This window comes from Chiloscyllium punctatum, chromosome 4 (assembly GCF_047496795.1).
Source record: "Chiloscyllium punctatum isolate Juve2018m chromosome 4, sChiPun1.3, whole genome shotgun sequence".
Taxonomy (NCBI): Eukaryota; Metazoa; Chordata; class Chondrichthyes; order Orectolobiformes; family Hemiscylliidae; genus Chiloscyllium; species Chiloscyllium punctatum.
Window position 1 is genome coordinate 18311489 of NC_092742.1, and position 27680 is coordinate 18339168.

Genomic DNA, 27680 nt, shown 5'->3' on the forward strand with positions numbered 1-27680 from the left:
CTCAGTCAGAAAGTGGAATAAAATAATATTAGAAAAGACCTAAGAAATAGGAGCAGGACATTCATCCCTTCAAGCCTATCCCAACATTTTAAAACGTCATGGCTAAGCTGCACCTGGTTTCAACTCCATTAGTGCCAACACCTCATAACCTTCAACTCCAATACTGCAAAAGGCTTAACCACCTCTTAATACTTCCAATGACCTAATCTGCATTACTCTGGTGGAAACTTCCAGACATTCACTACCCTCAGAGTATGCTTTGAGTAAACACCACCTTATTCTGCAACAGTGCCCCTTAGTTTGAGAATCCCCTACTAGCGAAAAAAATCAACAGCTACCTATCAAACCCCCTCAAAAATCTTCTCGGCTTCAAAAGACCCTCTTTGTTTTTTCTAATTGCTAATGAATAAAGGCTTAATGTGTTCAGCTATTCTTGTTAAGTCACCCCAGAAATCAGCTGAGAGAATCCCTTTTGGATGGTCTCTGATGTCAGCACACTTTCTCTCAAATACAGGGGCCAAAAGCATATAAAATTTTCCAGGTGTGGCCTCACCAATACCCTGCACGATTCTAACAAGACTTAGCTATTTTTAACCCCCATACCCCTCACAATAAAGGCCAAGATTCTATTTGCTTTCTTAATGACTTGCATTTGCATGCTGTGCTCCATTCACAAGAACACCCAGATTCTCCCTGTGCTACACCATCTGACGTCTCTATTTAAATAACAATCTTTTTGACTCTTCCAACCAAATTGACATTACACTTTCCTACATTAAACTCTACTCATCAAGACTTTGCCAAATCACTCAATCTGGAGAACATATTGAACAAACTCAGGTGGGACATAATTCGTGAAGAGAAACTGAGTTAGCGTTGCATGTCTGGTATGACCATTCTTCAGAACTGAAGCAAATTCTTGTTGTGAGGCAGTCGAGGACCAGACAGCATAATCTCAGAGCAAGAGGTGGCCCATCAAGACAGATATGGGGAGGATTCTTTTCTCAGTCAGTCATGAATCTGTGGAAATCTTTCCACGTAGGGCAGTGAGGTTTGGTCAAGTATATTCAAGGTCGAATTGACAGATTTTCAAATCACTAACGGATTCAAGGGTTATGGAGAACAGGCAAGAAAGTGCAACTGAGGATTATCAGATCCACCACAATCTCACTGAATGGTGAAGCAGAGTCAACACAATGTTCTACTGCTCTGACATTTTGCAGTCTGATGGTTTCCATAATGCCACAGTGTCCAGAGCTCAGACTCCATTTTATCAACTCTCCAGTGAAAATCCCTTAGCAGCCAATATGCAGCAAACATGTTCACTTTGGATTGAGTATACCTGCTGTACTACAGCTGTAGCACACTGTGCCAAGTTATCTCTATTCTACTTAATTTGGATATTTTAGAATAGATTTTATAACTGTACTCTTTGGCCACAACAATGTTACATGATTTAAACCACTTGGCCAAGAAACACACGAAAGAACACCAACCAGCTGTTTGCAGTGATATAATACCTGCTCTGACAGGTAGAAACAGGTCAAAAGGGAGTTGTTGTCACTTTTCAAAAACACTTGCCACTGCTGCTGCTCTTCTCAAACTGGTCCACCCTCCCAATCTGCTTCACAAGGGATACTGGCCTACAGCGCACACTCCCCAGTCAAAGTAATATTGGTAAAGTCAGAGGGGGTGAATTTTGACAAATCCCCAGGACCTCATAACACTCATCCCAGAGCACTTAAAAGATGACTACAGACATTGAAATATGAGCAACAATGTAGTAACAAAATTTGACTAATTCTGCAAAGGTTTGCAGATTGGAAGGTTTTAAGTACGTCACCACTGTTTAAAAGAAATAGGAGGTCAAGAGAGACAGGGAACTCCAGACCTGTTAGGTTTTTCCCTACTGACATCAGTTTATTGCAAGATGGGATTACTGGACAACTAGAAAATAATTGACTGGACTGAGACACTGATTTATGAAGGGGAAACCATGACTGACAAACCTGCTTGCGGATGTTACTTAGAGTCAATTAGGAGGAACCAGTGGATGCGGTGAATTTGGATTTACTTTTGATGAAGTCCCATACAAGAGAGTAGACTATTCTTATGAAATTAACCCACATGGAATTGAGAATATATATTAGCATGGATTGAGGATTTGTTACCTCAAGAAAGCAGTGCAAGAATAAATGGTCCATTCTCAGGTTGGTAGGCTGTGACCAATGGGGTATGCAAGGATCAGTAATTAGATCCCAGCTGTTCTGAACCTTCAATGATTCAGATGTGGAGAAAATTTATAATACCAAGTTTGTAGATGACAACTTGGCAGGAATGAGAGTTTTGAGAGGAAAGCAAAGAGGTTTCAAAGTGATTTAGACAGCCTGAGTGATTTAGACAAGATGAGTAGATAACATTTCACTTATCCACATTATATTTGATTTGCCATTTTTTGCTCAAGTGTGAGGATATCCACCTCGGCAGAAAGGAGCGCTAAATATTTCTTAAATGGAGAAAGATTGGAAAATGTTGATGTCCGAGAGGACCGAGATGTTCTTCACAATGTGCTGAAAGCCAGCGAGTGCAGCAAGGAATGAAGATCAATGGTATGCTTGCCATTAAATCAAAACAGATTCCAGTGCAGGAACAAAGTCATGCTTTATTCATTTGAGGTTGGCAAGACAACACCTGGAGTAGTGTGTGCAGCTCTCGTCCCCTCGGCCAATCAAAAATATATTTGTCAGCGGAAGTGCAGCAAAAGTGCAGACTGAGATACTAGGATAATCCTACAATGAAACCGAGTAGAGCGAGAGAGAAAAAAAATGGGGGCCTAAGTTCTCTAGAGTTCAGAAGAATGAATGATCATCTCAATTATACAAAGTTGAAGGGCAATACAGGTTACATACAGAAAGGGCGTCTTTCCCAGCTGTCGTGTCTAGAACTCTGAAGATTTTGAAAGATTGTAAATAGGTAAACTAGCAGTGTGTAAAACTGGTTGCAACCCAGTACATAAAAACTTTGATTAAACACTTCAGAAGCCCAGCTGCACACAGAGCTGAGACAAGACAGCCAGGGACTAGGACAGGATGTTAGAAATTTAAGAAAAAAACAAACAGAAATTGTAAGGAAAATTCAGATCCGGCAATATCTCTAGACAAAAAGTGAAGTTAACACTTCAAGCCCAGTGTCCCAGAACCCCTGTTCTGAAGAAGGGTCACTGGACCTGAAATGTCAATTCTGCTTTCTCCCCACAGATACTGCCAGACCTGCTGAGTTTCCTCAATAATTTCTGTCTTTGTTTCTGATTTCCAACATCTGCAGTTCTTTGCCATTATAGGTTAGATATTTAAGCTACCTTAGACAGGGAGATGGTTAGAAGTAATTTTTTTTAAAAATTGGGTCATTCAAGTAATAGCAAGATAACAACTGGGTTAAATTGGTCTTGGTAGAATGTATTATGTGAAAAAAGTGTAAAAATGGATTTCCTGTGCAGGGATGGTTGAGATGTTACATGTTGCACTGATAGATGCAGTATCTGGAGCATGACCTGCAACGAGCTATTCCCAGGAAATAACGGCAACGTTCCTGCACTTTGATGCCACTGTCAAGTTCTTGCCTGTCAAGTCCTAACACTGCTGAACAAAACTATAGCAACTGTCACTATAACAGATATCACTTGAAATAGTTTAACTCAAATCAATTAACACAATGAGTGCATACTTACGTTTGGCCCATAATTTAACTGCTCTCAACGTCAGCCTAAAATTTTCAATGTTTGGTACTAGATGTAATATTTCATCAGTGACTCTGCAACCTGTTGAACAGGAAACATAGCTCAGTTTAGCACACAGTCTAATAGCTGTTTAGTCTATCCACCTTGAAGTGAGATTTAGAAAAGACTTAGGCTTGGAACATTTTATTGCTCTATTAATGTCCTAAAAAAGTTTAGGTGGATTAAATGGCTTGGCCATGGTGAAATTCTTAGTGTTGGGGGATGTGCAGTCTAGATGGATTAGACATGATAAATATGGGGTTATTGGCATAGCGTGGTGGGCTGGGCCTGGGTGGGATGCTCTTCGGAGGGTCGATACAGACTTCATATGCCAAACTGCCTCTTTCCACATTGTAAAGGCTCTATGATTATTGACTGTATCAACTCAATTACAAACAAGACATGAACGCATCCAACTTTTTGAACCACTGGTCAGCTAAATGCAACTGTTAGCCAACTTTCTGCAAAACCCTAAAGCCTTTTCACCACCTTAAGTTTTTCTGCAGAACAAGGAAAGAAAGTGATAAAGACTTGAACTTTTATATAAGTTTGTTTTTGTTACATTGGGAGAGGCTCAGAGATGGATTCTTGATCAGTAGGGGATTTGAGGTTTATGGCGAATAAGCGCAGGAATGTGGATGTGAAGAGTGTCCAATCAACCATAATCCTATTGAATGGCAGGGCAGGCTTGAGGGGCTAACCAGACTCCTCTTGTTCCTTTTTGTTATGGCCCCTCAACAAAATATCATGATAACCAGATAACACACTTAATTCCATTCATCATATACAACGTGGGCATTTACTCTCAATAAGCAATACTTATTTTCCACAGAATCCAATTCAGTGCAGAAACAGGGCATTTGACCCAACAAATCAACACCAGCACCTCACCTTTAACCTGTAACCCTACATGTTTCATGGAGAATGCACCTAACCTACACATGCTTGAAAGTATGGGCAATTTTGCATGACAAATCCAACTAACTTGCACATCTTTGGACTGTGGAAGGAAACCAATGCAGATGCAGGGAGAACATGCAAACTCCACACACACAGAAGCCCAAGGGTGGAAATTAAACCCGGGTCCCTGGTACCATGAGGTAGCAATGCTAACTACTGAGCTATCCCTGATATTTCTGAATGGCAAAGTAATTTTTCACACTCAAGTTACCAAATACACAATTACATTGAAAGTTATTTACCATTAAGACTTCTAATGCATCTCAAGTCCAAGTTTTTAAGTAGCACATCATCTCGAAGATCCAAATCTTCAGGGATGGTCTGAAGTGCCAATCTTGCAAATAAAATATCAATCTAAAAACAGAAGAGTTCACATTTTGAACCAATTACAAAGTTATTTTTTAAGAAAGTAAAGCAATTCAAATATCAGTTTCCAACACAGTTTACTTTTACAGTATGATTAGTTTATTTTAAGTTTTACTTAACTGCCTAAATTTCTGAATTTGACAGGGAGCATTTATTTTAGCTGAATGCATCTTCCATCTTGGGAGGTTTTGATAATGTACAGAGTTTACAGATACCAAGTTTCATTGACAGTGATCATACAGAATTGATTTACAGAACTGAAATCGACATTGGCGTGATCTTCCAAACTGATTCGACTGAAAACAAATGCATTGTCAAGTATAAGCATCAGGACCCCTCAGAAGTTCAACCTGTAACTCCAACAGTTATTTCCAGTGAGTTTAAACTTCCTATGGTCTATTCGCCAACTCACTGGCACCCCGTGTAAATGCCTCCAACACTGATTTAGTTAGAAACTTGGGAGAGATCTAACATATTAACCAGATAATTACCTATAAACATCACAGTAAAACCACGTCAACCTCCCAGGCAAGTTTACAGCTAATCAGCCACCTGTACCTAAGCCAAAGAACTGAACTCACCATCCTAGCCAATGGCCACCCTACACACTGGCCCATACATTAATATTCTTACTAACAAAGTTGCAACATTTAAATTGTTACTTACCACTTCACTGCAACTAATGTGTTTTTTTAAAAAAGTAAAAAAGGCACAGCTTTTTTGGACTGAAGGAATTAGGAAGAATCCTCCATTAGAAGGCTGGCCAGAAAAAAAGCGGAAGGCAGCAAGTGGGTAATGTTTTGTCTGGTCAGCATCAGAAAGAAGGCTCCAATGCTGACCAGAAGATTTGAGTCACTGCAGAATCACGTTAACCAATGACGATTTGATAAATTTCACCATGCAAGAATTATACTAAAATATTGTCTTATACAAGTAGTTATAAACTTAATTGAAAAATAGTGTGAATCAGTTAGCACTCGAGAAAAAATACCTCTATACCATCAAAAGATAGTTTAATTACTGGTACAAAAGCATCTTCAACAGCCTGCAAAATACAAAGACAGACAGAAGTCAATACAGTGCATAAGTGCAAGAAACTCTACAAGTGAAAGTACAATATTTTCCACACATACCCGCAAGTTCCTCACTTCATCTTGCTGCTTCAGCTTTTCACAAAAGGACGTGAAGAAGTCAACTCTTTCAATGTGGCGAGGTGCAACACACAGAGCATCAATATCAGCACCTAAGAGAAAAAGATTCTGCTTTATCATGTATACTTAACATGCTCCTTCTCCAATATCTACCTCAAATTAAGACATTTTCTGATCACAGATCCTTTACTTAAGGATTTACCCTTTCTCGACACATCTCTGAAGGTCTATATAAGGTCTACATGGGGCCACCAGAACATGAGTGAGTGTTCAACAAGTCCAGGAGGCAGCACATTGTATTCAGCATTAGTGGCAAACTTCTAGTACAAGCCAAAGAGTATATATTAGGTCCAATTGCCTTCTCCATGAAGCAGAGTCAATTTTATTATGACACTCCAACAGCCTGGCTCAACCTAACTCAATGAGACATGGTTTTAGTATCCTAGCAGTAACGAAATACTAAAAATATTAACAACAAAGTACTTCCAAACCAGTTGGGACAAAAAATCTTGATGTATCAAGGCAGTTTAATATTGAAACAGGATTCTTCTTCTTAGCTAGTCCCTCAGATAACAAAGATGATAGAAGAATTGGCCAGTCAGCCCAGAGTCTGCTTCACCATTCACTATAATCATGGCTGATCCTCAAGCTAAACCCCCATTCCCTGTAGAACCCCATTATACCTTTAGTGCCAAGAAGTAGATTTCTTTCTTAAATACATTCAATAACTTCGTCTTCACCACATGTTCACCTTAAGTGGACAGATTCACGTATCAGTTCTGAATGGACTACACAACAGCCAAAGATTATTCCCAACCAGATGGAGCATTTCCCCTACATCGTCTATCAGGCCTTGTCAGAATATTCTGTTTCGATAAAATCCCCCACATTCTAAACTCTTACTGAATATAAGGTCTAATTGATCCAGCCTCTCAAATGACAGTCAAAGAATCATCTGAACCTTTGCTGCACGCTCTCTGGCAAGCATATCATTTTAGCTAAGCAACCAAAACCATACAATAATTGTGGCCTCACCAAGGTCTGTTGCAGCTGCAACAAGATGCCCTGTGCTCAGATACTCTTAACAAAAGTAAGCATTACAATTTCCTTCCTAACTGCTTGTTGAACATGCATGCCTGCTTTCAGTGTCTGGTGCTCAAAGACACCAGAGTCCCTTTGTACACCAACATTTGCAGTCAAATAAAACTGTCATTCTTTTTCCCTACTAAATCAGAACTTCACATTTATCTGTGTTATAGTGCATTAATCATTTACTCACCCATTCAAGATTTGTCCCCCCTGCTAGAAGTGGGCATCTCTGGCTAGGTCAGCATTTATTGCCCATATGTAACTGACCAGTGAGTAGTTAAGAGTCAACCACACTGCTGTGGATCTGGAGTCACATGTAGGCTAGATCAGGTAGGCATGACATATTTCCTTTCCTGAAAAGGACATTAGTGAACCAGATGGCTCATTAGACCCTTAATTTAAGATTTTTTATTGAATTCAAATTTCACCACCTGCCATGGGTCCCTAGAACATTAGCAGAGTTCCGGGATTAGTCTCGTGATAATACCTCTAGGTGACTGCCTCCCCATGTCTGAATTTCTTCGCAACGTCTAGAGAGTCAGAGTCTAACAGCATGGAGACAGGCCCTTTGCCTCAAAGTGGTCCATGCTGACCAAAAATGTCCGTCCACGCTCACCCCTTTTCCCTGCACTTGACCCATATCCTTTTAATCCTCTCATCCATGTATTTGCCCAAATACCTCTTAAAATGTTATTACAGTAGCCACCTCAACCACTTCCACTGGCAGATCATTCCATATGCTTACCACCCTGTGTAAAGAAAAAGGTGCCCCTCAGGTTCCCTTTTATTCTTCCCCCTCTAACCTTAAATTGATGTTTCTAGCCTTCATTCTCCAACCCTGGGAAAAAAGGCAGTGCACGGTTTGCTTTGGACGAAGGGCCTGTTTCCATACTTTATAACTATGATTCACCCCATCCATGTCTCTCATGACCTCTATAAAGGTCTCCGTTAACAGTCAAGAGTCATCGAGATGTACAGCATGGAAACAGACCCTTCGGTCCAATCCGCCCATGCCGATCAGATATCCCAACCCAATCTCGTCCCACTTGCCAGCACCTGGCCCACATCCCTCCAAACCCTTCCTATTCATATACCCATCAAAATGCCTCTTAAATGTTGCAATTGTGCCAAACTCCACTCTGGCAGCTCATTCCATACCCATATATTTTCTTAACTAAACCCTCAATTTCTTTAGTTATCCAGCATTCCCTACACCTACCAGCCTTTCCTTTCATCCTGACAGGAATATACTATCTATGGACTCTTGTTATCTCATGCTGATAATTCACTATTGATTCCTGGCAACACCCCTGTGCATTTCTTTTGCATTCTTTCCAGTTTAATAACATCCTTCCTGTAGCAAGGTGACCAAAACTGAATGCAATACTCCAAAAGCAGCCCCAATGTCCTGTATAACTTCCCAACTTCTAAAACTCAGTACCCTGACTCATGAAGGCCAGTATGCCAAAAGCCTTCTTCACTGCCCTGACACCCCTTTCATAAAACTGTGAACCTGAACTCCAAGATCCTGCTGTTCCACTACACTCATTAATGCCCTACCATTAACCATAAAACCTCTATTATGATTTGACTTTCCAAAATGTAAGACCTCACACTTAACTATATCTACGGCCTTGCCACTCAATTCGTCCTAGCTGTCAAATAGATAGGGACCAAACACCAATGGCTCTGGTATCCCACTTGTCACTGCCTCCCACTCCAAAGGGGATCAATTTATTCCTATTGTTTCTTAGCTGCTACTAACCAGTTCTCTATTTATGCGATATTACTCAAATACCATGATTTAAAATTCTGAACACAAGCCTATGTGCGACTCAAGCTTTCTCAAAATCCAAATATCACAATTACTGGTTCTCTTATCTGTTCTACCAGGTACATGCTGAAAAATCTCATGGGCTGGCAAATGTGATGTCCTTTTCACAAATCCACATCAACTTTCATTGGTAGTTTCTAAGTGTTTTGTTATTGGATCTTTGTAAACGTTGATGCCTTCTTCACTTTGTGGGTCCTGAGTTGACTGTAAAGAGTTCAATGCAGGATCAGCCCACACTGCCACAGGTAAAGTTTGAGGTGGTGCGTGGTACAATCACATTTTCTTTTGCATTTATGTTTAGCTTCCACCAGAATACTTGAAATACTCAATGGCTAGCAACTTCACAGTTGTTTCCACTCCAGTTGGGATAGTCTCAGCCAAGAGATTTACATGGCTTGTTGGGATGCTGCTTCTTTTCTCCCAGGAAGGCTTTCAGGACATCCGAGAACTATTTTCTTTGCACTCTTGATAACCAGATCCTGTCAAAGCACAGAATTATGTTTTATGTGGATGATGCAGCCTGTAACTCAACATTACAGGATCTCATGCTTGTGCTGCTGGACCTGAGAGCACACACTGATAGGATAGGTGCTCTGCCACTGTATTTGCAGGATTCTAGAGATATTGCTGGTGATATTTCTCTACGGTGTCTTGAAACAATCTGATTCACTTCATGTGACATCAGGGAATGGTCAAAGGTCAATGGGTACAACAGAGGCTAGGGGGGGGGGGGGGGGGGGGTCTATAACATCCCATTTGTCATACTGAAGACATGCTAAAGATTGAGTTTACGGTTTGCAAAACTGCTCCAGTACAGAATACTTGTATCCTCTGCCAAAAGTGATTAAGAGCCCTGGTATTCTCAGTTAACCGAAGTACAAGGCAAATCCAATTAGACCAATTGCTGTCCAAAAATTTATTCAAATCATGTGCAAAATGAAGAAAAATATTAATAGTGCCATCAAATGACAAGAATCCACTGTGATGTTCAGTGTGGACTTGTTCACCAGTATTTAGCTCAGGTCTCATTACAACCTTGATCCAAATAGGTTATCGGGGAATTCAGTTGTTGCCAAAGGTGGTATTTGACAACATATGGCATCAAGGAGTCCTAACAAAATTAAAGTCAATGAGAATCAAGAGGAAAACTGTATAGTGGATAGAGTCAAACCTAGCATAAAAAAGGATGCTGGTTTTGAAAAAGGGCTTTGCAAGGTAGTTTCGCCCTAGGGTCTACCACATTTAATTAGTTCATCAATGACCTTATTGAACCCATCCTAAGTTCAGAGTGACATGTCATCAGATATTTGCACCATTCAGGAATATTTGCAACATCTCAAATAATGAAGTAGTAATTCATGCCTGTATTCTGCAAAACTCTGATCAACATGCAGACTGGACTGAAACTATCAAGAAATATTCATGTCACAGATACTAGCCAACACCCATCTAACCATCTTCCTTGCTGCCATCACAGAAATCTCTCACCAACATCCTAATGGTTACCATTGACAGGAAATATATAGCTGGACCAGTCTTACAAATATCATTGCTACAAAAACAGACCAGAATCCTACAGTGAACAATTTAAACCTAGACACCTCAAAGCCTGTCCACTATCTACAAGGAACAAGTGTGATGTAACACACACTCCTTGCCTGGATGAGTGCAGCTCCAATTATGCTCAGAAGTCAACCTACTGATCTGCTCCCAATATACCAATTAACCCCACAATTGTAACAGTGCTTAAGTTTAGAATATTTTGGACCTGCTGGTTTAAATATTGAGTAAAAGATGGTGGTTCTACAACCAGCTCTCAGACTCAGAATGCCTGGACATTATGTTTGGTGAAGATTAACATGAAGGTGCAAGTAGCTTATACTTTGAGACAAGGGCTGCAGTCTGAGTACATAAGTCTCCCAAAGACCCAAAAAGGTAAAGGCTGTCAACAGTCATGCCGTAAGCTGTCCACTTACTTCTAATGGTTAGAGAAACCTTGGTTCAAGCATTGCTACCTGGATATAATGAACACGGCAGAGGTAACTATTTTTGAGATTAGGTGACAGATTGATTTGTAGGCAATAGAGATCATAGATGGCAAAGGTTCTGTGCGGTCAGTGAGTAAAAGGTTGCTCGACATTACAAGTTACTATCAGATGTGGAAAAGGACATCTAGTTGAAAGACATGCACTCTAGTCACCCAAGGATTAAGGTTTATCTTATGGCCAGGGAAAGAATAATCTGAAAAGAAATCCACTGCTTGTAGTCAAGTAAAAAAACCTTTCCAAAAAATTGGGGATAAAGTGAGTGGAAACTTCTGATCAAAGTTATTTCTTGATCAAATGAGAATACAAGGGAAACTGGGAACCATGAACTGCCTCCAAAAATGACATTTCCACGAGAAGTGCAATATAAACAAAAAACTTAATATAAGACAAATTTCTCTAATCATGCTTTAGAGCAAACAGGTGCCTAGAAGAACGAAGCAGCATTTAGCCAGTGCTTTTAGTTATTTGATACAGTAAAAATTTGAAGTGAAACCTTACTGTGTCATGCTTTCAATTAGTAACTGAAAGTTAAAGTTTTGGAGAAGATTTGTAGCTCAGACTGAGGTTCTGGATGTAGGTTTACTCGCTGAGCTGGAAGGTTCATTGCCAGAAGTTTCCTCACCCTACTAGGTAACATCTTCAGCAAGCCTCCAGACTAAGCACTGCTGGTTTTTCCTGCTAGGTTTGGGTTTCCTTGGGTTGGTGATGTCATTTCCTGTTCTTTTTTCCTTAGAGGCTGGTAAATGGGATCCAAGTCAATGTGTTTGTTGGAATGCCATGTTTCTAGGAGTTCTCATGCATGTCTCTGTTTGGCTTGTCCTAGGACAGATATGTTGTCCCACTCAAAGTGGTGTCCTTCCTCATCCATATTTAAGGATACTAGTGAAAGTGGGTCATGTCTTGTTGTGGCTATGTTCATGTATCCTGGTGGCTAGTTTTCTGTTTGTCCAATGTAGTGTTTCTTAGAGTTCTTGCAAGGTATTTTGTAAATGACATTAGTTTTGCTTGTTATCTGTATAGGGTCTTTCAAGTTCATTAAGCTGTTGTTTTGGTGTGTTGATGGGTTTGTGGGCTACCATGATGCCAAGGAGTGAATAGTCTAGCAGTCATTTCTGTGATGTCTTTCATATAGGGGAGAGTGGCTAGGGTTTCTGGATGTGTTTTGTCTGCTTGTTTGGGTTTGTTGCTGAGAAATCTACGGACTGTGTTCATTGGATATCCATTCTTTTTGAATAGACTGATTTTCCTCTGCTCTGCGTAGTTCCTCGGTGCTGCAGTGTGGTGGCTTGTTGAAATAACATTCTGATACAGCTTAGTTTGCGGGTGTTGGGATGATTGCTTCTATAGTTCAATATTTAGTTCGTATGTGTTGTTTGCCTGTAGCTGCTGGTTTGAAGTTCCCCTTTGACTGTTCGCTCTACGGTGACATCTAGGAACAGTTGTTTTCCTCCTCTTTAGTGAATTTTATGCCAGTAAGGGTATTATTGATGGTCTTGAAGGTTTCCTCTAAACTTGTTTAGTTTAATGACGACATCCATTTAGCAGACCCAAATTTTGGCAGAACTGTTTGTTTGAGTCTCTGCATTATTGCCTCTGCTAAGATTCCTGATATCAGAGATCCCATGGGTGTTCCGTTGGTTTGTCTGTAGGTTTTGTTGTTGCGAATCTGGATTTTAAATGTTACTTTTCTCTTCAGAGCTCGTAACACACTACCTCTGCCACTAGACAAAGTGGCAGCAATGCATGCCATCTACAAACAACATGCCGTGATTCCTTTAACAGTACCTTTCAAATCCACACAGGAGAGGAAGGGTAGATGTTTAGGGAAACAGCACCACCTGGAGGTGGTCCTCTACATTATACAATACACTGGCTTGTAACATACCATTACTTCATTGTCACAGGGTCAAAAACATGAAGCCTCCTCCATCAGAATACCTACACTAACTCAATTCCTACATTTTCAGAAGGCAGCTCACCATCTCAAAGCAATCACCTGTTTTGTAGACTGAAAAAAGCCTGAAGCAAGTTATTAAAATCACATTTAATAATTTAATTCAGGAAAACAAAAAAAATTCCAGCCTATGTATGCAAAGATCACCTGGAGCTCCCCGATCACACTAAAAATAAAATCACTTTACATGGAAACAAAAACCTTAAGCAGTTTAAAAAGCTTAACCCTTCTCATTTATCATTTGTCAACAATTTAAAAACTCTGCATTTCATTTTTTTGCTCCATGGACTGTTATGCCTCATGTATTCTACAGAGGGTACCCATTGCCAATCATACTTTCCACAGTACACTGAATTTCCCTTTTTTTCCCCTCACTCACCCTCTGCCCTCACTTACAACCAGTTACATTAACTTCCGCTAGCTCTTATCAAAAAGGTCTAGAATCTGAAACATTTAGTTTTGTTTAATTCTTTCCAGAGATGCTGCCTCAGCTGAGTATATCCAGTATTTTAATATTTAGTAAATTGGTCCACTTACTACTATTTTTGCTGCCCCATGACTTAAAGAGTGAAATTTAAGTTTTCAAAATTTACCAGCACAAAAAGTTCTTTTTCAATTCATTCAAAATCCTGGTTCTTCATTGGTCTAAAATGAACCTAATGGAATCAAATCTTTCCATCTTTCAGACAGAAGTAGTTTCAATGCTCAATGGACAAATAGAGCTGAGAACCAGACTGAAGGAATTTGCATGAAGAGCCTGATCAGCTAGACTTTAAACACTATTTGTTAAATATCCCACTTAATCCAAAACTGGATTCTTGTTCCCTCTGCTGTACTTCCTACTGCTGCATTAAAAATTGCATTAATGAACAATGATACCCAGAGACAAGTCATTAAAGGCTTGAGCTTTAGCCAGTATTGGTGGATCAACAGTAGCTTTGTCCAAAGGGTTCAAGATAGTGCCAACACCAGACAACTCCTTGCGAGCTCCATCCAGCAGGCCTAAAACATTTCTTATCATTGTTCTACACTTTCCTAGATCTGTAAAAATTACTAATAATGTTATTTTCTTGTTAATGCTGATCTTGCCTAACTCATTCTGTGCAGCATAACCTTTATGCCTTACTTGATGATCAGTACGTCCTTGCTTACTATGACCTGCCTGCAAACAAAACTCTGCACTTTGGTAGATGTGACAATAAATAGAGAAAAAAAATCAGTTTCCTTTTGTACATTCATGCCACACAGTGGTTATAGGAATCTGCCGCTGCAGAAATTCCACTTTCTAAAATTATACACCTGCAGGTGTGCAATGACGACATTCATATATACAACGTACCTTTTGTATGCACCCCTAATCTGTAGGAACCAAACGTAAAGATTTTTCCACCAACATTCTCTATTACAGACGATGGAAGATTCTGGAAAGAAGTAAATGATGCTGTAAAGTCAGTCATCAGTATCCACATGTTCAACAGGACAAATTAACCTCACTATTTACAGAACCCCATTAGGTCCTTCATGATGTCACAAAATACTTAAATATCTGAAGCAAGCTAACTGCTGCTATACAGGTAGTCAAAGAGCTCCCACAAATAAGAACTCTGAACAAATCTTTTGGATGTAGGTTTGCTCACTGAGCTGAAAGGTTCACTTCCAGACATTTCATTATCCTACTCGGTAGCATCTTCAATGGGCCTCAGGCGAAGCAATGCTGAAAATTCCTGCTTTCTATTTATATCTTTGGGTTGGTGATGTCATTCCTGTGGTGAAGTCACTTCCTGTTCCTTTTCTCAGAGGGTGGTAAATGGGGTCTAACTCTGTTTGTTGGTAGAGTTCCGGTCGGAATGCCATGCTTCTAGGAATTCACGTGCGTGTCTTTGTTTGGCTTGCCCAAGGATGGATGTGTTGTTACAGTCGAAGTGGTGTCCTTCCTCATCCGTTCGTGAGGATAGTGAGAGAGGGTCATGTCTTTTTGTGGCTAGTTGGTGTTCATGTATCCTGGTGGCTAGTTTCATTTTTAAAAACTAGCCACCAGAATACATGAACACCAACTAGCCACAAAAAGACACGACCCTCTCTCACTATCCTCACGTACAGATGAGGAAGGACACCACTTCGACTGTAACAACACATCCATCCTAGGGCAAGCAAAACAAAGACACGCACGTGAATTCCTAGAAGCCTGGCATTTCAACCGGAACTCTACCAACAAACACATCGATTTAGACTCCATCTACCACCCCCTGAGAAAAAAAAGACAGGAAGTGACTTCACCACAGGAAATAACATCACCAACCCAAAGAAATCCAAACATTTTAAATAGAAAGCAGGAATTTTCAGCATTGCTTCGCCTGAGGCCCACTGAAGATATTACCTAGTAGGGTAACAAAATGTCCAGAAATGAACCTTGCAGCTCAGCTAGCAAACCTACATCCAAAACCTCAACCCGAGTTACAAATCTTCTCTAAACTCGTTAAGTGAATGAATCAGCCAATTCAAGGAACTGCAAGCTTAAGGATACAGATGACCTCATAGCTTTGCTTCAATTATTGCCATGGGCATGTTAAGTCCATTTGAGCAAGAAGACAGGGTGTCAAGTTACTAGCAAATTACTAGAATGTCAGCAAAATTATGTTAAAAATCACAACACCAGGTTATAGTGCAACAGGTTTAATTGGAAGCACACTAGCTTTTGGAGCGACGCTCCTTCATCAGGTGATTGTGGAGGGATCGATTGTAACACAGAATTTATAGCAAATTTTTGCTATAAGTTTTGTGTTACAATCGATCCCTCCACAATCACCTGATGAAGGAGTGTCGCTCCGAAAGCTAGTGTGCTTCCAATTAAACCTGTTGCACTATAACCTGGTGTTGTGTGATTTTTAACTTTGTACATCCCAGTCCAACACCGGCATCTCCAAATCATGAGCAAAATTATGGTACTCAAATCCTGAAGTGGTGCTGGTATTCTCATCCACAAATTGTTGGGTGGGGGGGCCAAGTTTGTTACCAATTGAGAAAATATAACATTCAACATATGTAAATATTTTCCTAAATCAACAGCAAAGCTAGATTTATTCAGTATACCAAAATTGAGCTCACAGGTCAATGCCACCTCAGTATAGGTTTGAGAGCATTTACACTTCTTGGCATATCTATTGCTTAATTTGTAGTACTTTCTAGAGGTAGAGTCTTAATTTAGTTTCCTTACCCGTGAATCCTCAAACCTACTGTATGTATTTAACACAACATGCTTTAAATATTTGGCAGTTACATAATTTTAAACATCCTGTCATTTGATTAATTCTCAGGTATGATTTCCAATTTCTTGGGAAGGATTACAAACTTTTTCCACTTGATTAACACAAGCAGCTTATTTACTAAATGGACAAAAATCACACAACACCAGATTACAGTCCAATGGGTTTATTTTAAAATAATAGATTTCGGAGCGTTGCTCCTTCATCAGGTGAGAGAGAAAGAGGCATACCTTTGACACAATTTATCAGGAAAAGATCAAACGGTCATGAAACTCATCTCAATAAATTGAACACATAAGATGACTCTTAAATCTTCAGTGAGAATGGAGGTGCAAGTTTTGATTGATTATATGCAAACCCCAGACTTTTTGTTCCAAGTCACTGTCCTGTCTTAGCAATATAATGGTGGTGACACCGCTGCTCAGAATGTATTTTAGGCGTGAGGTTTTGTTGAGAGTTTGTATCTTTTATTTCCAAAGTCGGAGTTTATAAAATGCCACATTGACTGACTGTTTACCCATTGTGTGTTGTTTGAACGAGACAATGTATCTACAAACACAAATTCATTCTACAGCTGTGTGTACACGTGCATGCATGAGAGTACGGGAAAATGTGCACACGCATGCGTATGCGAGAGAGAGGGTGAGAGCGAGTGTGCATGCGCACATGGTGGTAGTGGTGGGCCAGGGTGAGTGTGCGTGTGTGTTTGAGATGCACTGCAGGAAATAAACGACAGATACCAAACAAGACCTCACGCCTGAAATACACTCTGACCGGAGGAGTCACCTCCTTTATATTGATTATACCTTACGTTGGCTCAAGGCAGTGACTTGAAAGAAATTCTGGGATTTGCATATTAATCAATCAAAACCTGTACCTTCATTCTAAAGTTTTAAGAGCCATCTTATGTGCGTTCAATTCATTCACATGAGTTGTATGACCCTTTGATCATTTACTTATAAATTCTGTTTCTAAGGTTTTCCTTTCACACGAACACTCTGATGAATAAGCAGCACACTAAAAGCTAGTATTTTTAAATAAACCTGATGGACTATAATCTGATGTTGAAAGATTTTTGATCTTGTCTAACCCAGTCCAACACCGGCTCCGCCACATCATTTCCGAAACATGGTTACGACCTTCATGGAGAAATCTCATCTACACTGTTTGTTCCAAGTGGTAGTTGATATGATGTCGTACTGAACAAAGTAAACCCCACTTAAATCACTGCCCTTACCTTAATTTCACTGGTATCCCGGATCCACTCTTTAACTAAGCTATTAAGTTTTCCCAGAATTGCAATTCTGCAAGATAAGGAGGCAATTAAACCTTCAATAAATGTATCTCAAGTTTTCTTTTCAAAAAGAAAGATTGCTTCTCCTTTCATCATTTTACTTTATAATATTAAATACCTATAACAAGTGAAACTATTGTGGTCAATCCACATTTATTGAAAAATAAGGAGTACTGTAAATGCTGAAGGGTTATAAACTATCAGTCAACTTTTCACCCAGACCTGATCTAATCAGTATTTGCAACAAGGCTTTCTTTAGTCACAACCTTGTGATATCATTTGGAAATAAAGCTTTGAGAAAGCCAGTGCTCCAAATTAATTTTAAATCAAAAACTAATAGGGTCAGTCCATCCTGGGTGGAGTCTGAAAGGATATCTACAGATTATAGAACATACAGCAGCTGAATTAAGTCATTCAGCCCACCGAGTCTGCTCTGCCGTCTGATCATGTTCCTCAACTCCATTCTGCCAGTGCTGGAACTTTTGATCCCCTTACCACTACAACTTGCAGTATAACACTCCCTAGAACATGCAAATTCTTCCCAAATTATAGCAATTTGGGCCAACATGCCCTCATTGCTACAATATGCACAAATTAAAGTGCACAGCTTTCACAAAGCAGAACACATTACATTAAGAATTTAAGAAAAGATAGAGTCAGTCAAACACGCAATCTTTCAAAAAGTCACCAACACCACAATCCACTTCTGGTTTGAAATCAAACAGACTGATCTAAAGAAAGTTTTGGCATTGGCATATTAGAGGGGAAAGTCAGATTAAAAGTGAAAGCAGTTATTCACCTGGACATTTATTTTTAATTCCCTTAAAATACAGATATAAGTAGTAAGCTGAAACTTGCCCTGGCCTTGTTGCCAAAAAGAAAGGTGTTCATAGAATCCCTACAGTGAGGAAGGAGGCCCAACGAGTCTGCACTGACCCTCCAAAGAGCATCCCCATCTAGACTTAGCCCCCCACCATATCCTGTAACCTCAGACTTAAACCACTTAACTTGCACATTCCTGAACACTATGGAGAAATGTCAGCATAGTCAATCCACCTAACCTGCACATCTTTGGACTGGGGAGAAAACCCATTCAAACACAGGACCACTATGCAAACTGCACACAGACTCTATGATCCAAGGCCGGAATCTAACCTGCGTCCCTGACGTTGAGAGGCAGCAGTGCTAACCATTAAGCCATCAAGTGTTGGTAAACCATTATCTCAGTTAAGAATGTCATCCCATTTCTCCCCACGCCCAACCCCCTCTCATTTATCTCTCCACCCTGCAGGCACCCTGCCGCTATTCCTGATGAAAGGCTTTTGCCCGAAACGTCGATTTTCCTGCTCTTTGGATGCTGCCTGACCTGCTGTGCTTTTCCAGCACCACTCTAATCTAGACTTTTAATCCCATTGTCTAGTCCAGTATTTTGACCCAGCGACAAAATGTTGTGAATGTCCAAGTCAGGACATTGCGTGACTTGAAGGCAGTATTCCTATGCACCCGCTACTTGGGAATTTATTGTTTTCAAGACATGGCAAGCTGCTTCAGGGCTCAGGTGGAAAAGACAGTATAAATAATAGATTAAAAGCATGGTAAAATGGCAAAACAAAGCACCCTCTAAAATGTTAAAAACCTAAGAGCATTAACTAACAAACAGGAATAACAACACTTTATCTGGTGGAATATTATTCTAGACCAGAGGGGACTAGAAAAGGTCAAGCTACAGCAATATAAAATCAGAGTAAAACCACACGGAGTGTCAGCAGTTCTAAGCATTATACTTCAGCAGAGGTATACTTGCCTTGGATAAGGTGCAGTCAATAATCAACAGCATGTTGTTTTTTATTCTTTAGTTTGATATCACGTCTGTCGTCTGCAAGGTGTTAGAAAGGACTCTGAGGGATAGGATTTATGACCATCTGGAAGAGCATGGCTTGATTAAATGCAGTCAACACGGCTTTGAGGGGGACAGGTCATGCCTCACAAACCTTATCGAGTTCTTTGAGGATGTGACTAGAAAAGTTGATGAGGGTCGAGCTGTGGATGTGGTGTATATGGACTTCAGCAAGGCATTTGATAAGGTTCCCCATGGTAGGCTCATTCAGAAGGTCAGGAGGAATGGGATTCAGGGGAACATAGCTGTCTGGATACAGAATTGGCTGGCCAACAGAAGACAGCAAGTGGTAGTAGAAGGAAAATATTCTGCCTGGAAGTCTGTGGTGAGTGGTGTTCCACAGGGCTCTGTCCTTGGGCCTCTACTGTTTGTAATTTTTATTAATGACTTGGATGAGGGGATTGAAGGATGGGTCAGCATGTTTGCAGACGACACAAAGATTGGAGATGTCGTTGACAGTATAGAGGGCTGTTGTAGGCTGCAACGGGACATTGACAGGATGCAGAGATGGACTGAGAGGTGGAAGATGGAGTTCAACCTGGATAAATGCGAGGTGATGCATTTTGGAAGGTCGAATTTGAAAGCTGAGTAAGGATAGGATTCTGGGCAGTGTGGAGGTACAGAGGGATCTTGGGGTGCAGGTACATAGATCCCTTAAAATGGCCACCCAAGTGGACAGGGTTGTTAAGAAAGTATAGGGTGTTTTGGCTTTCATTAACAGGGGGATTGAGTTTAAGAGTCATGAGATCTTGTTGCAGCTCTATAAAACTTTGGTTAGACCGCACTTGGAATACTGCGTCCAGTTCTGGTCGCCCTATTATAAGAAAGATGTGGATGCTTTGGAGCGGGTTCAGAGGAGGTTTACCAGGATGCTGCCTGCCCTGGAGGGCTTATCTTATGAGGAGAGGTTGACTGAGTTCGGACTTTTTTCATCGGAGAAAAGGAGAAGAGGGGACCTAATTGAGGTATACAAGGTAATGAGAGGCATAGATAGAGTCGATAGCCAGAGACTATTTCCCAGGGCAGAAATGACTAACACAAGGGGTCATAGTTTTAAGCTGGTTGGAGGAAAGTATAGAGGGGATGTCAGAGGCGGGTTCTTTACACAGAGTTGAGAGAGCATGGAATGCGTTGCCAGCAGCAGTTGTGGATGCAGGGTCATTGGGGACATTTAAGAGACTCCGACATACATATGGTCACAGAAATTTGAGGGTGCATACATGAGGATCAGTGGTCGGCACAACATCGTGGGCTGAAGGGCCTGTTCTGTGCTGTACTGATCTATGTTCTAACATTGTTGCAAGGCCAGCATTAGTTGTCCATTTCCAATCGCTCTTGCGAAGGTTAAAACTATATCTGAACTTTAAATTTAAATTATGAGATTACACTAACTCTGATTTTATACCCTGGAATTTAGAAGAATCAATATTTGTTTCTTCTATGTTTCTGTTGATGACATTTAAGAATTTGTGCATCTGGATTTCCACTGTTCTAACATTTCACCATGTACAAAGTACTTTGTTCTGCCCTTTTAGGTAGAAAGTAAATGACATCATGCATCTGCTGACTGAAAATCATGTATACGTTTGCCTACTTGCATAGTCTTCGAAATGACTTTTGAATTTTACATTTCTATTCACCCAAGTCTTTATAATTGGCAAATTCTGTCGACACGCCTTTTGGTTTGACATTTTGAAGATATTAAAGAGAAAAGGCTAGACAGACAGCAAAAAAAAAAACTATTCAGAATATCTGGAACTCTAGAACCATAGAACAGAATATAAAAGAGACAGATCTTTCAAAGAAAAAGTCTCCAATGGCAATTCACACTAGATCAATTGGTACTTTTAAAACTGACTGTGATGTCTTTGATTACCAAAAGTAGTGGGGATAATAATTAGGTAACAAAGGAGCCACAATCTCATTAAAAAGGTACTAAAGGTGAGGGGCTAAATGCCTACATCTATTTCTCTCATGTATCTAAACATCATATGCTGCAGTTACAGAATGCTGATACTGGAAGTAGATACCTCAAGCATTCTCATTTAAATCTGGAAAAGTCGACTTAGGAGCGGGTACAAAATACATGAATTAATCATTCTGATCTGATGCGCTCTGGAACTTTTAGTTAGTGTGGTGCTACAGGAAATGGAAGACCTAAGCACAATAAGTTTAACAAACAACAACTTTAAAATGTGAGCCAAGAACTCCCACAATCTTCAAACTAGATAAGGCATCACATTTCATGTGGGAATGAAAAACTTACAATTAACAGACTCGCCTGTTCCTGGGAGGAGGGACTCATGTCCTTTCCCAGACCAGACTGTAAGAACTAAATTTGACTGGTCAAGTAAACAGAAACTTAACTCAAAGTCAGGATAGCTGGGAAATGAAACTATTTCAAACTCTAAGACTGAAAGCTTCCCTATCACAGCTGATTCTTGGAAAAATTTACCTGTGCTGCAGCTCCTCTTCCTCTTCAAAAACTCCAAAAGGTTTCAATGCTTCAATGAGTTTCTGAGTAAGCACATAATCATTTTCTTTTGGTGAAGCCAAACTAATTGGAGATGTAATGCCATAATGTTTGTGAGTCTGGAGCTGCAGAGATCCTTGATTTGCAGCAGGGCTGTGGACCAAAATAGTATTAAGTGTCAAATCATACAACGGTACTTACTATCTATAACAAGATTTCATGTTGGAGATTCATATTCATTAAAAGATTTCAAATACATTTAAACTCAAATGAGTGAAGCATGTTTATTCAAGCATTAACACCTCACAAAATCACAACTGAAAGAAAGACATTGAAGTAGAGTACATGAGACATGGGCTTTGCCAGCAATTGTGCATTCCAACTGCCAATGAGCAATGGTGACATGAGTTCTGCTGCCATTTGTGGCGTGATTACTCACATGGCCATTACACGAGAATTCCAGGAATTTGGCTCAGCTATGCTGAATGGACATCAGATTTTCAAGTCAAAATGGTAGGACTTGATGGGGAACTTCTGATGATATCCATACAAGCTTGCTACCCTTAGCTTTCAAGATATAGACACCATGCAGAGAAGATGCTGTTGATAAGGCCTTGGTGAACTATTGCAGTGCATCATGTGGATGATGCCTATTGCTGTCACTTCCTTTGGAAGGAATGCCAATCGAGCAGGCTGTTCGGTCTCAGAGTTGGCTCGTGTTGTAAATGTCCTGACAAGTACATAATCTGTCACATTTTTAAGTTGTGCCTTGGGGTTGGTAGAAAAGGCTCTGGATAGTCAGGTGAGCTACTTACTACAGAATACCCAGATCATGATCTATTCATTAGAGTGCAGCTGGTCCAATTACATTTTGGTCAATGGTGAAAAATTTGGCAATGTAATTGAACGTCAAGGAGTGGCAGTCAGATTTTAAATGACAGCATAGCATTACTGAGAATTCCCTCTTCCAGTCACTAGCAGTCAAGTTTTGAGAGATTCAGCATTATGAAAGCTATGAGGTTATCATTTCAAGAATGTTGTACTATGAAGACATCTCAGGCTGACTTTGTTTCTGTTGAAAGTCGCTATGATTGACGCACACAAAGGCAAATAGATTACCCAGAACACCCTTGGAGATTCAATTATTTACATTGTTTTCAACATAGAATAGATTCGTATGCTGACAAAAAGCCTATATTTGCTACATATATACTGTAGCTGGCGAACAGAATACAGATTGCCCTCAAAAGTCAACTTAACATTTAATTTTTCTTCTTTGCAAAACTGAGTAAGTGTCAAGTTCAATGCACATTGGATGTTTCACAAGCATGTAAAACAGGAATGGCCAAAGAAAACTGACCATCATTCATGAAATGGTGATCTTTACGAACATTGTCTAACTTGCAGGCACCAAGAAATTACATGATCTAATGGTGAACTAATTTTCCCATGACACAGTCAGTCAACTTGGCACCAGCTGGCAAGATAGAGCAGGATAATAATAGGACTGCAGGTGAGGATGGAAGCACAATGAAAAACAAAGGGGAGGTGATGCATTACCACAAATGATGTTCCCAACAGCTAGCATAGCATATTAGCAAATTAAAAGTAATTAATAAAAATTGTTTTGCACATGAGCTTTTTAAACCTACATTAAAAAAGGTAAACATTTCAGCTGAGCTAAATGCACAACATTGTCTTTTCAGTAGGCTATATAATTTAGCTTAGATCGGAGACATTTCAACTCAGGAACAAAATTAATCTGAGCATCCTCAGAGACAGAACAGTGGCATGATGATGATAGCTCTTGCTTAAACTAGGCAAAAGAAATAGCAGAAACAAGAAAATATTGACCACCTTTTCCATGAATTGTGCAGAGTTATGGAGTTTATACTTAGTGTATATGTAGAAGTTGAATTTGATTTCAATTTATTTTTGGTCAAAAGTCAAAGTGGACTTTTGCAGATACTTCTGAGATAGTTCAGTAGCTTGAATTGGCCCTCAAATTAATTCTGTTGCAATAGAATAAAGAAAAAACTGCTATCACTAAACATTAATTCAAACATTGTATGGTTTCCTTAACATTACAAACAAACCAAAACTAACTATAGGCAATGTATCAAAAAAAATTAATAAATTATCCCAATAAAAATGGTGTTAAAATTTGAACTAAATGTTCATTGTTACTGTTGGTAGTTTCAGCAGCAGCATCATCCGACAGCAATCCTCAATACAGTGGGGGATGTAATGACCAAGTGGTGTTATCACTAGTATTAATTCAGAAACTCAGCTAATGTTCTGGGGACCCAGGTTGAAATCCAGCTGGTAGAATTTGAATTCAACAAATTAAGGAGATGCTGGAAAGCGCTCAACCGGGTTTTTTTTGGGAGGTGTGGTAGCATTCGTTCAGAAGAATTGGGGACATCTGTTCTTAGTATCAATGGATCAGTATAAATAAGGTGACAACATCTGTTCACTTGTGCAATGTGTGCCAGTTCTTCCTTCTCATGCCAGAGGCACGCATATTTCACAGTGGGATATTGGATAGCTAAATTGCTGGTTTATTTCAAATACGCTTAAAACTCATACTCAATAGGAAAAGAACTTGTAATTTAATAAGCAGAGTGGTATATGCACATAATAGAACAATTCTGATACATTTAGATGTATACCACACTGAGCAGATTTGAATTTGTGAAGCTCAGCTCCCTCATCTTGACTGTGAATGCCTCATTACCCTTTACAGCCTAGGAAAACACAAAGGTGAACATCTTCCAAGTTTCAGCCTAAGTGAGAGAGAGAAAACATTCTTCTGTAAATTACATCCAATGACAGGAGGGTTCAAGGGACATAGACAGGTAGACAGGACGGAAGCTAGTCAAAAGTTTAACTCTTCATGGTCTGATTTGTGTGTACACTGGCTTGTCATGGATTGAATGTTTGTGTGTTGTTCCCAGGAGTGCAAGACCCAGGACAGTTATGAATTTAATTTGCATTCTGGGAATCTAAGATGATTTAAAAAGAAACAGCTGCTTCATAGGATAATGATACTGGGCATGTTAGCTGACCAAGGTGACCCCATGACCTTTGGCACATAGTTTAGACTAGGCTCTCGTTATGATGTACGAGAAAGCAATTGACCATTTGGCCTACCTGAATCAAGGTTTCCCACTTTGATGTAGCTTAATTAGTCAAACATACACAGACCTATCAATGAGTTTCCCTTCCTCTATAAACTTTTGCCATTTTATTGCTGTTTATCTGATTAAGGACGTGGCTTTTTGTAACTTTAATACCAAGTTCTGTATAAAGACAGCTTGTTTGCAGCAATAAGGGGAGTAGTTGGAGAGCGCTCTTGGGGGTAAGAGCTGGTACCGCTACTCTGCTAAAAGGTTTCAGAACCTTAGATCAAGCCTGGCTTGTAGGTATCTATGTTGTAGTATAACATTGGTAAATAAAGATAATAATTTAAACTAAACTGTGGTAGGCTGGAATATAAAACATTTACAGGCAGAGTACGATCTCCAGGACGAACCAAGAAAGGCTAAACGTAGAGTCCTTCAGGGATTCAGAGTGGTCTCGAGCAGGTACTTTAGCATAACAACCAAAAAACAATTACGGATTGTCAAAATAATCCATCTGGTTCACTAATGTTCTTCACGAAGAAAAGGTCATCCTTACCTGGTCTGATCTACATACGATTCCAGACCCACAGCAATTTGGATGACTTAACAGCCCTCTGGGCAATTAGGGATGGGCAATAAATGCTGGCCTAGCCAGTGACACTGACAACCCATGAGTAAATTTAAAAAAAACAGTTAAGCACATTCAATATTCCATATTTTAGAATTTATTTTGACAATACTGGGATCAAGTTAACTCCATGCGTCTCTGCCCATTAGTACAAAGCTGTTAATGAAAATACTTCAAATTTCTATCATCGTGAATGTTTTACTCGCTTACCAATTGTTTGACTTTTTTGAATGATGACGCAGTATTTATTTTTAAATGCAAAAAGGGTTTTAAAATACTTGTAAAACTGCCAAGCCAGCACTGGCTGATTTCTATTAGAGTCATAAAAATGTACAGCATGGAAACAGACCTTGGGTCCAACCTGTCCATGCCGACCAGATATCCCAACCCAATCTAGTCCCACCTGCCATCACCCGGCCCACATCCCTCCAAACCCTTCCTAATAACATACCCATCCAGATGCCTTTTAAATGCTGCAATTGTACCAGTCTCCATTACTTCCTCGGACAGCTCATTCCATACACGTACCACCCTCTGCGTGAAAAAGTTGCCCCTTAGATCTCTTTTATATCTCTCCGCCCCCCCCCCCCACCCTAATCCTCTGCCCTCTAGTTCTGGACTCCCCCACCTCAGGGAAGAGGCTTTGTCTATTTATCCTATCCATGCCCCTCAATTTTTATAGACCTCTATAAGGTCACCCCTCAGCCTCCTACGCTCCAAGGAAAACAGCCCTAAACTATTCAATCTCTCCAGATAGCTCAAATCCTCCAACCCTAGCAACATCCGTGCAAATCTTTTCTGAACCCATATCATACCACACATTGTCAAAAGATGAAATTTGAATACAAACTTCTCTGTACATAGTCCTCCTGGTCTGAAATTGCACACCACTGATTAATTTTTTGCAAATATCAATTGGGTATTCAGCATTTTAGCTAACATGGGAACTAATGCCTTTATGAAATTTTCCTTTCAGAAAAGCTCGACACTTGAATATCACCAACGGCTGTAAATTTTATGGCATCTACCATGAATGATGAAACAATTTTTAAAAACCCATATCTTTGAGGCCAGTTGCCAGTCATTCTTGCAAGGAATTTTCAAATTAAATCAAAATCAACCAAAGCCTTGTCACTGAGATGGAGAATGGAGGAGTTAACAGAGTACATTACAACCTTTCAAAAATGCCAGACCTGCTTAGATTTTCCACTTTGTTTTTTATGCCCCTATTTTTAACCATGGAGTTAAAAGCAGCACAGTGGCTCAGTTGTTATCTCTGCTGCCCTCAGCACCAGGGACCTGGATTCTATTCTGGACATGGACGACGTGTGTGGCATTTGCAAATTCTCCCCGTGTCTGCTTGAGTTTCCTCTGAGTGTTCTCGTTTCCTCCCACAAGATGAGCAGATTAGGTGAACTGGCCATGCTAAAATGTCCATATAGTGTTCAATCATGTGTCGGTTAGGTGCTTTCATCATGGGAAATGTAGGAGAATGGACATGGGTGGGGTACTATTTGGAAGGTCGGTGTGGACCTGTTGGGCCAAATGGCTTGTTTCCATACTGTAGGGATTTTATGAAGCTGTTAAAGAGACCCAACAGAGCATTAGACTCAAGAGTAGAAGTAAGCCATTCAGCACATTGAGTCTGTACCACCAACGATATCATAGCCGATCTAAAAGACAGTGGAAGGAGAGTAGTGTGGCCCTTAGAACTGCTCAAGTTTGAGGTCTTCCATTGGATTTTCTCTCTTCTAAAGCAGAAAATATTTCATTTAGGTTTGCTTTTGTAACTTTTAGAGTCCAAAAAAATTAACAATTTAAAC

The 27680-nt window shown here is 40.0% G+C and overlaps 1 protein-coding gene across 6 annotated transcripts in view; it reads right to left on the minus strand.

The window, feature by feature from the left end:
- Positions 1–27680, minus strand: part of LOC140476097 (poly(A) polymerase type 3-like) — a 104265-nt gene that overhangs the window by 52618 nt on the left and 23967 nt on the right. For 2 of the 6 annotated variants that reach the window (XM_072568162.1, XM_072568167.1), the window contains exons 2-8: positions 22087–22257; positions 17678–17744; positions 14517–14598; positions 6235–6344; positions 6093–6146; positions 4978–5089; positions 3728–3817 (exon numbers count right to left, since the gene is read on the minus strand). In XM_072568162.1, coding sequence (XP_072424263.1) covers positions 3728–3817; positions 4978–5089; positions 6093–6146; positions 6235–6344; positions 14517–14598; positions 17678–17744; positions 22087–22257 — 686 coding nt within the window. Of the gene's footprint in view, positions 1–3727; positions 3818–4977; positions 5090–6092; positions 6147–6234; positions 6345–14516; positions 14599–17677; positions 17745–22086; positions 22258–27680 lie in introns of those variants that run through there. The other 4 variants (XM_072568163.1, XM_072568166.1, XM_072568164.1 and 1 more) reach the window with 4 other exon arrangements.